A 10,756-nucleotide genomic window follows, 5' to 3' on the forward strand; every position below is an offset into this window, starting at 1 on the left:
GACATTTAATCATGGCAAGTTCTGGTCAAGGGTTTAAGCTTCCAGTTTTTTTTTTTCTTTAATTTTTTTTTTATTTCTAGGAGAGAGAGAGAGAGACAGTGTGAGCAGGGGAGGGTCAGAGAGAGAGGGAGATACAGACTCTGAAACAGGCTCCAGGCTCTGAGCTGGCAGTCAGCACAGAGCCCGACGTGGGGCTCGAACCTACGAACCGCAAGATCATGACCTAAGCAAAAGTCAGACGCTTAACTGCCTAAGCTACCCAGGCGCCCCAAGCTTCCAGCTTTTACCCCCTTGTCTAATTCTTGCAGCCTCCTAAGGGTGTTGCAAGTCGTGACCCCTGTTTGGGGGCAGGTGGAAAGTTCCAGTCTCTGACCGGCCTTTAGAAACCTACCTGCTGCACGTGACAGTTCTCTGCTGAGGAAAGCACCTGTTTGCCCCGATCTCCCCAGGGGGGTGCTGAGGTCAAATATTTATTTCCATCGTCTGGAAGGAGTGCTTCTTTCAGAGAGGAGCCAGCGAGTGGTTCCCCCGATGTGTCACTGGGTGGACCATAGCTGGCACTTGGAGAAGGGAAGGGTTACGGGTGCTTGGGGAGCTGGCTTCACACTGCATGTATTCTCTGAGGTCATGTCACAGGGCAAGGAGGACTTCAAAGGCAGGCAAACGGGAAGGGTGCTCCCACAGGGAACAGCAAGAGTGAGACTGAGGCCCAGAGACTTTTGAGGCAGGTGGCATTTGGAGGGCGGGCAACAGCTTTATGAAGATATAATTCATATACTGCACACATATTTAAAGTACACAGTGCAGGGGGCGTCTGGGAGGCTCCGTTGGTTAAGCATCTGACTCTTAGTTTCAGGTCATGATCTCAGGTCATGGTCTCACGGTTTGTGAGTTCCAGCCCTGCGTCGGGCTCTGTGCTGACTGTGTGAAGCCTGCTTGGGATTCTCTCTCCCTCTTTCTCTGCCCCTCGCCTTCTCACTCTCTCTCTCACTCTCTCTCAAAATAAATAAACCTTTAAAAAATAATAATAAAGTATACAGTTCAGTGATTTTAGTGTATTCATAGAGTTGTGCAAAACTCACCACAACTTAGAACATTTTAATCACCCCAGAAGGAAGCACTGTACCCACACTGGCTATCACTCCCCAGTTCCCAGTTCCTGCCCCGCATCTCCTGGTAACCACTAAGCTACTCTCTGTCTCTATGGATTCGCCTATTCTGAACATTTCATATGAATGGAATCATCTACTCTGTGGCCTTTTGTGACTGGCTTATCCCACTCAGCATAATGTTCTCAAGGTTCATCCATGTTGCAGCGTACATCAGGGCTTCAATCCTTTGTGTGGCTGAATAACATTCTGTTGTATAGGCAGGCAGACCGTATTGTGTTTATCAGTTAGTCAATGGATGAACATTTTGGTTATTTCCGCTTTTGGGCAATGATGAAGAATGCTGCTGTGGACATTTGTGTTTGAGTTTTTGTGTGGGCATATGTTTTCAGTTCTCTGGGCACATACCTAGGAGTGGAATTGCTGAGCTGCATGGTGGAGCAGATGATATTTTTCCTGCCGTGGTGACTAAGTCTTTGTGAATCTCACTTAGCTTGGTGCTGTGTAAAGCACACCCTCTGAGGAACCCCTGAGGAATGGTAAGATGCCAGATCTGATAGTTTGCTAGAACACAGACAGATGAGATATATAAGGAAGAAAGAAGTAGACGGTTTCCCCATCCCCTAGGCCAGGTACAGCACAACTAGAAGCTTGATGAAACAGCTTCCCAGGCCCCGCCCCAAAGCTGCTGATTCAGTAGGTCAGGGCAAGACCCAGGAATCTGTATTTGTAACAAGCTCCCCTGACCCTGCTCAAGTGTCGGGCAACCTTGCCCTAGACTCTTAGCTCCATGGACCCTGGGAGGAGCAGACGCAGTCTCCACCCTCTGCAGCCTCTTTGGCAGGCCTGTGGGCTCCCTGAAGGCCAAGGCCCAGCCCGTGGAGGGGCTCAGCGTCACAGGTCACCCTTCAGTCTTCTGAGGCCCTGCCACTCGAGAGGCTCAGGGAGGGCAGGTAAGAGGAAGGCAGGGCAGGGGCTCTGGGTCCCGAGGGCCCCCCGCTGGCCTCTGTAAGTGGTGTCTGTGACCTGCCAGGGCTGTCTCGGCAAAGGCCCCACCTCCGTCCCTGCATCCAGGTATCACACTCGGGGTGTCTCCTGTTGCTGCATCAGGCCTGTGCCCCTGAGGGAGTCAAGAGGGGTACAGTAGGGGCACCCGGGGGTCTCAGTCGGTTGAGCGTCTGGCTTCAGTTCAGGTCATGATCTCGCAGTTGGTGGATTTGAGCCCCGCGTCAGGCTCTGTGCTGACAGCTCAGAGCCTGGATGGAGCCTGCTTCAGATTCTGTCTTCTTCTCTCTCTCTCCGCTCCTCCCCTACTCCTGCTCTGTCTTTCTCTCAAAATTAAATAAACATTTAAAAAAAAATTTTTTTATGGGGCGCCTGGGTGGCTTAGTCGGTTAAGCGTCCGACTTTCACTTGGGTCATGATCTCGCGGTTCATGGGTTCGAGCCCCGCATCGGGCTCTGTGCTGACTGCCAGCTCGGAGCCTGGAGCCTGTTTCAGTCTGTGACTCCCTCTCTCTCTGACCCTCCCCTGCTCACGCTGTCTCTCTCTCTCTCCTAGAAATAAATAAAAATATTAAAAAAAAAAAATTTTTTTTAAAGAGGCACAGTTACCAGTGTGGAGGTGGGGGTTAGAGTCTTGCACGTGACCCTGTACTGACTCCCACCTCCAAAAGCCAGTCCTTCAAGGCGCTCAGTCAGTTGAGCATCTGACTCTTGATTTCAGCTCAGGTCACGATTCCAGCATCTTGGAATCAAGCCCGACACTAGGCTCTCTGCTGAGTGTGGATCCTGCTTAAGATTCTCTCTCCCCCTCTGCCCCTGGCCCTCTCCCCCATTCTCTCTCGTGCGCTCTAAAATAAAAAGTAAAATAAAGTTTTTAAAAATTTACAAAAGCCATTCCTTCATGCTGAGGGATCATGAGAGTACATACCATTTGTGATCTGACCATGCCCTGTGCTCTGCGTTGGACACTGAGGACACTGAGGCTCGGAAAGAAGGTCTCTTGCCTGAGGACGCCCAGCTCAGAACCAGGGAGGCCAGACAGGAACAAGATTTCCTTCTTAACTTCTGTGTCAAAAAGGCAGGCCGGGGCTGACAGCACGTTCAGGCACCATCCATTGTGAACATCTTTGGGTGGATTCGTCTTTGAGACTCTTTTTTTTTTTTAATGTTTTATTTATTTCTAGGAGAGAGAGAGAGAGACAGCGTGAGCAGGGGAGGGTCAGAGAGAGAGGGAGTCACAGACTGAAACAGCCTCCAGGCTCTGAACTGACAGTCAGCACAGAGCCTGACGCGGGACTCGAACCCACGAACCGCGAGATCATGACCTAAGTGAAAGTCGGACGCTTAACCGACTAAGCCACCCAGGTGCCCCAAGGGTGGATTCGTCTTTGGACAGTCAGCAGGCGTGGAAGGGCCCTGTGGGTCCAAGCTAGGAGAGACAGAGCAGCTTCTCAGACCACGCCTCTCATTTTGTCAGTGGAGGCCCAGAGAGGGCAGCCCCCTGCCTGTGATCACACAGCAAGTTAGCAGCAGAGCCTGAACTAGACCTCAACCACCTGCCTCCCATCCAGCTCTTCCTCTGCCCCTCCTGCATGGCAAGAAAGACCCCAAAAGGCAGCTTTGGCCAGGGCTCACCTCACAGGCGAGAGTGGCTTGCGCAGGGTCAGAGGGGAAAGCCAGCCCCTCCTGCCATGGAGCGGGGAGACATCTCCTTGGGTTTCAGGACACCCTGAACTTCATGAGCTTCATTCCAGGAGGAGAGCCTTGCTCCCAACTCCATCCTGAACCTGTGAGTGTGGAAAGAAGTGGGGGTCACGGGGAGGGGTGTCCTCATTCACTCGGTCATGCACACATTTATTCTGGAAGCATTTACTGAGCGTCTGCGGTGAGCTAAGAACCGTGGCGCACCGGGACTTCCCAGGTCTCTGGCCCCACGACCCCCAGGCTTCTCTCCTCAGGTCGTCCAGACGGAGGGGTCTCTTCTCCACATTTCAGTGACTCTCCTCCGCGTGCTGGTGGAGGCCCCACTTCCAGGGTGAGAACCACAGGCAGCTGGGGCTGGCGGGGCTGGCGGCTCCCCGTCCCGGCCGAGCGGCTGTCAGCCTGGAGCAGCCTCCTGGGGATCAGCAGGGGCAGGCGGCGAGCATCCGTGTCATTAATAATGAATCGCTAGATGCCTCCTGTGCTTCTCACCAGTCACCTAATTTACTTGGGGGGCGCCCAACGGCCCATGGTGTGCACAGCCAGGAGCTGGACCCTGGGAAGCCTGGAGAAACAGCTGCTCCCCTGAACCCCCGCTCCCACCCCCGGCAGCCCCCAGGCTGCCACCCCGACGGGAGTCGCCCTCCCTTCTCCCCTCTCCCCTGGAGGAGGGCCGTGTCGATGTCACGCGGAGGTCGGGAGTAACCGGCAGCCCATCCCTGCCCAGTAACACGCCAGACTCGGGGCTCGGGCAGCCAGAGCCAGACCAGGGGGAGAGCAGCGGAAGCACCAGCAGAGCAGAGAAAGATGTGAGCAGAGAAAATGGCACGGCCCCCACCTGGGTTTCCGAGTTCCCTCTGATAAGGCCTTTTCTCGCATGATTCTGGACATTTGATTCCCTTCCCTCAGACACTGCACAGGATTTTTCTACTGTTGCCTTGGGAAATCCTCGCTTCCTGAAGGAACGCCTCACGGCTTCTTGGCTTCCTGGGATAAAGTCTTGTCCCGGGGACAGGAGGACTTCCAGGGGCAGGTGACCCCAGAGCCCAGAAGGAGGGGGATGCGGCCAGGAGCCGGGCACCCGGCCTCAGCATGCAGGTGTCTTTCGTGTGCTCAGAGCACAGCCTCAAGGGCAGGGGCCCCGAGGAGCGGCTGGGCCGGCCGGCCACCAGCAGCCCCAGCCTGGGCTCCCGTGGCCGTTTCCGCGCCGTGGCCATGGTAGCCCGGAGCCTGGGACACCTGTCAATGCAGAGCCTCCCGTGTGCCAGTGACACCAGCGTGAAGCAGCCAGGGATGAAATATAGGTACGGGGGCCGGGGCGGCTTCTCAGGGTGGAGGCGGCCTCCCCGCCACCCCAACAGGGAGCGCCAGTGAAATCTGCAATCCGTTGTCAGATTGGGATGCTCTGCTGGGGGGGGCGGGGGGGGCTCCTAGCACTGGGTGAACTGGGTGAGAAATAACATCGAGGCTCAGATCAGGGTCAGCCCCAAGTTCACCACCACAGGGCCAAGATGCATGATGCCATCTCTTCCTTCCTTCTGCCATTTATCTCCTTTGCCTGGGGACGGGGGAGAGTGAGCAGCAGTAACGGTAGCCAAACCATCCACGTGATGGTTTTCTAGACTCTGTGATGCTTTCTCTTCCTGGAACCCTCCCCCCAACGCTGGCCACAGACCTCCCGCCCTCCCCGGGTGGTCTTTGCACTTAGGCCCGCAGGACAAGCATTGGCCTGATACTCAGGGACCGTCGGTGAACCATGTGGTGAAATTCCTTTTCCCGATCCCCAGGCCCAGGTCCCTCCGTGGGCAGGACCACCCCTCGGCAGGGCACAGAGCAGCATCTGGACCCTGCTGGTGGCTGAGGCCAGGCTGCACCGTGCAGGTCTGCCTAGGCTCAGTCCACCGCGTGGCTCCGTGACTCGCACGTGGAGAGGGTGCCGAGCACGAGTGTCAGGGGCGGGGACCTTCCTCCCCTGTCCCACCCTGGGCCTTGCTCACGCGCTGGGCGCATGCACCCGGGTGGAAGAGGAGAGTCCAGCTTTGTACAAAGGACCACTGAGGGCAGGGTCATACGGCACCTCCCTTGGCAGCCTGGCCTTTCTAGAATGATGTTCCTGGGAAATGATGTTCTTATAGCAAGCAGTCTGCATCAGCTGGCCCCAGAGAGTCACATAGGCTCAGAAAGAGCCGCAGAAGTTTCTAGTTGCATTTGAGGAGAGTGGCTGGGTTTCTAGCTGGTGATTGAGAGAATCACCCCTAACCTGAGATGTGTAGCTTGAACCTCCCCCAAAACCGGTGCCTCAAGTCAGACTGTGCACGAAAGACCGCGTGGAGTCCCAGGCCTCCTGGAGATGAATTTTGGAATAACTCCGATTCCTTTAGCACCTCTGCCTGTAGCCCTTCCTTCCCTGGGTCCTTGGTTGTGTTGGATACTCTTTTATGAGCCTCTGGAGTAAAAGGCTTGTGTTCCCGCCCTCTTAGCTCAGGGAGGACAGTGCAGAACGGAATTCTCTAGTCTGGGAGCCTTGCCGGCTAATCTCTTGTTAAGTCGGATCAAAAGCTAAGAGTAAACAGATTATATATTTCAAGCTAGGTGCCTGTTAGCGGCTGCTACTTTTAAGTCAGTCCCAGGATCGTTAAAGGAGTTAATATGAGTGAGATCATTTCTTAAAATCTAAAGTGCTGTGTAAATGGAAAATCTGGCTATTAACATGATTTCCCTCCTAAGATCCTGTGACCGATTAAGGAGTAAGTCTCAAAGAGCCTGGGTGCTCAAGACTACCATGTGTGCATATGCGTGTGTGTGTGTCTGTGTGGGTACACACGTGGGCCCATACATGCCTGTATTTGCACACACATGTGTGTGCGTGTGCACTTATGTGTTCAGGTATGACCCGCGCTGGAGGCAAGGAGGGGGAGACTGACGGTAAGGGGAGACGCTCACTACACTGGGGGTTGGCCGTCCCGGAGGCTGGGTTCAGATCCCAGCCCCGGCACTTCCTGACTAGGGGACACCCATCTGTCCTTACGTGGGCCCCGGGGAGCTTTCCCGGACTACAGTGTTGGGGGAGGGAAGGGAATTCCTACCTCTGCAGGAAATGTGGTTGCTTAGAAGCTGAAGTGGGAGCCAGAATCCAAACCACTGGGTCCCCTTGGTGAGCACAGGGCACCTGTCTTCCAGGTAGGTTCCTGCCCCTCCTGAGGTTGCCGCACGGTGACTGTCCCAGGGCCACTGCTTGGGTGCAGATGGGGGCTGCAGGGGGCCTGGCTGGTATTTGCCCCCCACTCTGAGCAGCCCCTTAGGAAGCTGGCCAGGAGGGGGGCTTCCAGACACACCCTTTGGTGTAGAGGGAACGAAAGGTGGGGGCCAGAGCACTGCGTTCTTGCCGGAGGGTCCCAAAGGGGCTCCATGTGGGAGAGGCGTGATGCCAAGCCCTGTGAGTAAGGGGAGGGGCCTGGCTCAGGGCCTGGGCTTCTCACCCCCCGGTTACCCAGCAAGCAGCCCAAGACCCTACCAATGTCAGCTGCACCCTGAGGGTGAAGACTCAGAAACCCACGCGTGTCCTTAGGGAGCCTGGAGTCCGCGAGTGAGCGAGGCAGACCTGCAAACAAGTAGTCAGCCTCCCCCCAAATGACAGCTGATCAGAAAGCGCCGTGGCTCCGACATCATCAAGGCCATGTCGCTGTCCACACCAGCTCAGAGTGTTCTCCGCCCAGATGGCTGAAGTTAAAGGCCTCAGACTGCTTTTAAGGGATCTGGAATTGCCCAGGGTCCTGGGTGCCACGTTGAGGAGCGCATGCAGCAGCCAACATGACGGGCATCAGTACTTGCCTCTGACAGAGGTTAAATCCACGCATCCTCGTTAGCATTTTTCCAGACCACAGGAAGGACATAAGGCAAATGAATGGAGACGAACATTATTTGGGTTTAGAGATTGAGCCGCCTATTTCATCGGTATGTCGAGTTTTAATTAGGGGAGGAAAATCTCTAGGAAACGGTGTTGGTGTCTGGAAGTTTCAAGGGGCAGCGGGTCCCCAGCCCTGGTCCGGCTGAGGCTGAGATGTGTGTGGCTCCCCACCCCCACTGAGCAGCCGTGTTTGTGAAGCTTTTAGCCTGGAGATGCCCTGTCCCTTCTCATCCCTTCTCCGGAGGCCCAGCTGACCATCATTTTATCAGGGAGACAACATGAGCGGGGTAATTGCAGCCTCACGCGGTGTCCTAGATTCATCCAATTATTCCTGTGGGCAGTGGGTGGAGAAGCGGCTGGAGAGCCTGGGTTCCGGCCTGGCGCCAGAGGAGACGAGAAGCCTGTTCTGGTGGGCAAGGGGTGACTCGCCTTTCGGCCCCAGGCCCAGGTGGGCGCAGCTAGGTGTGCTGTGCCATCATCTGCCTGCAGCAAAAGCTGCTCGTCTCCCTGAACACACAGCGTCTTCTGCCATTTGGTTCCACGCTGGTGAAGGGGAACTTCAGAAGGACACACCCAATACTCAGCCTTCCACAGAGCCTCGCCAGGAAATGGGTTCCCATGGTCACAAGTGAGGGTCAGTTTTGCAGAGTCAGGAGCTCAGCCTCCCTTCCAGCATCTGGATTTCTCGAGAGCAGGTGCCAGGGGGCCCTGTAAAGCCTCCAGGCATCGCTGACAGGCTTCAGCGGGGGACAGGGATGTCCTTGCACTTTTTCAGGGAAGAGGTCGATAGCCTTTATCAGTTTCTCAAAGGGGCCTGTGACCTCCCAACAGTTAAGAACCACTGATCAGAATCTTCTATCCATCTTCCTTCATTGCCAGACTGCTTTTAAGCAATGCTCTGACTTCTCGCCGCAGGCACTTTCTAACTAGCATGGGGAAGATTCTCTGCGCTGTTAAATAGGCCCGGCCTGACGCATGGTCTATAGGTGATGTATTCGTGCCTTTCTTTCTTTCTTTTTTTTTTTTTAATTACTTTTTCATTCCAGCTTATTTATAGACAACAAAACAAGAATTAACTTTCTGCTTAGCCGGCAACATCAATTCACGCATGGTTTAAAGAATGAAAGAAAACTCATAAGTCATGTCTTTGACTGCTCAGCCCTTGAATTTCATACCTACTCTATTTTAAATCTCTCATAGCAAGTCTGAATATAAGTCAAGGCCATCCTAAGTATTTTCCCACAGGCTTTGGGAAACATGGTAACGCTGTGTAAGGTTAAGGTGCACCACTTAAAGATCTGACGTGTGTGTGTGTGCTGTGAAATGGTCACCACCATACGGGTCATGACTGTCCCTCACCCCACACATCAGGGGAAACCTGCTGCTGTTCTGTTCCGTACTTTGTTTAGGGTAAATCCCAGCCCTCCCTGTGGGCACAGCAGGCTGGCAGCCTGGCTGGTTTTCATGGGGAATTTGAATAGAAGGCTGCACATTCTAGAACCACTTTAAATTTGGTGACACGTGAAACTGTTTTCAAACCGCTTACAAGTTTATTCTCCCTCCTCCCCACCCCCCACACAACCACCTGTGATATGGGCGGGGCCCAGGGGTCTTGGGACCAGGAAACGGAAGCTTCAGAGGGTCCAAGGGCACCATGTTTGGGTAGAGAAACTGAGGACACAGCATCCACTGAAGTTGGAAGTTGGGTACCCCCAGGGAAAAGCTGGGGCCCTCGGGGAAGGAGGCTGGGGTCCGCCCCCTGGGTCTGTCACAACTCCGACTTCCCAGTGCCTGTGGGGCTGCACCCGGGGGCTGGTCCCAGGACTGGGAGGCTGGCTGTGGGGTTCCCCGAGGGTCGTGACTCCCACCGTGCCCTGGCCAACTTCCCCATCCAGGCAGCTCACACCCCGTGTCTCCCGGAAGTGGGGGCAGGGGCAGCCATCGTGGTGGGGAGCGTGCTTATGGAGCTGATGGCTGGGTGGAATCTGGCCCCTCTGCTCCTGGGCAGGCCTGGCGTCCCTTAGGCAAAGTGGGAACCCTGGGGAAGGGAGGGTGCCTGACCCGCGGAGCTGTGGAGGATCCGGGACACGTGCTGCCCCCGCAGGCCCCTGGCCAGTCTGTGCCGGGATGGGTGGGCACCCTGGCCCTCGGCAGAGCACTGCCACCCTCCGTGACCTCCTAAGGACATTAGTGGTGTCCTGAAGTCCCATCACACGGGCCCTGGAACCTACATCTGGCAGGCGCCTCGGCGGGCCGTGCAGCTGCGGCCACCAGGCCTGATGGGGACGTGAGCTGCCGGGGTCTGTGCCTCGCCCTCCGGAGCGGCCCTGGCTGGGGGTGGGCAGCAGCACCCCACGACGGAGCTCTCGTCTCCTGCCGATTCCTACCATAGGCAGGTCGGTGGGCCGAGTAGCCGGGGTGAGGAGTCAGGCGGGATGAACTTCTGCAGAAAGAACTAAAGACAGAGTCAGGAACATGACACGCTAGAGAAACGGAAACTAACTTCTTCCCAGTGGAGTCCCTGTGGCCGGAACCACAGGCCTACAGCAGCCTCGTGTCAGCCCGTGAAACAAGACAGTGTCCACTCTGCTGTCCTCTCTCTGAGGTGCTCTCCGGGCCCCGCCCCGTGGCCGTACTGTGGGGTATGTGCGGCCAGCGGGGGGGATGGGATCGTTGGCTCTAGGCCCCCGGGGGCGGGTGAGCTACAGGCCTCTCTCCAAAGGCCCCCTTGCCTTCCGAGCCTCTAGAGATGCGTTGACGGGGTGGAGGAACTCAAGGAGGGGGCAGTGGGAACAGTGGCGGCCCATGCCTGGGGGGCCCACGCCTGGGCGGCCCGTGCCACGCACTGGGGACTCACACCAACTTTGTTTTCCAGGAACCTGGGCAAGTCGGGCCTGCGGGTCTCCTGCCTGGGGCTCGGTGAGTGTGGGGGCCCCTCGGTCCAGTGCCACCCAAGGGGGAAGGGGCTCTGGGAGGCCTGAAGGGACCGCCCCTGGGGATGAGGGTAGGGAGCCAGGACGGGGGGGGGGGGGGGG

The 10,756-nt window shown here is 56.2% G+C and overlaps 1 protein-coding gene across 6 annotated transcripts in view; it reads left to right on the forward strand.

Annotated features, from left to right (window-relative positions):
* KCNAB2 (potassium voltage-gated channel subfamily A regulatory beta subunit 2) overlaps positions 1-10,756 on the forward strand; it is an 87,241-nt gene that overhangs the window by 51,202 nt on the left and 25,283 nt on the right. For all 6 annotated transcript variants that reach the window (XR_005531944.1, XR_005531945.1, XM_039253262.1 and 3 more), the window contains one exon: positions 10,597-10,640. Coding sequence is in view for 4 of the 6 variants with exons in the window: in XM_039253262.1 (XP_039109193.1) it covers positions 10,597-10,640 (44 nt within the window). In the remaining 2 variants the exon portion in view is untranslated. The remainder of the gene's footprint in view (positions 1-10,596; positions 10,641-10,756) is intronic.

This window comes from Hyaena hyaena, unplaced genomic scaffold (assembly GCF_003009895.1).
Source record: "Hyaena hyaena isolate Hyena2069 unplaced genomic scaffold, ASM300989v1 scaffold_443, whole genome shotgun sequence".
NCBI classification, from domain to species: Eukaryota; Metazoa; Chordata; class Mammalia; order Carnivora; family Hyaenidae; genus Hyaena; species Hyaena hyaena.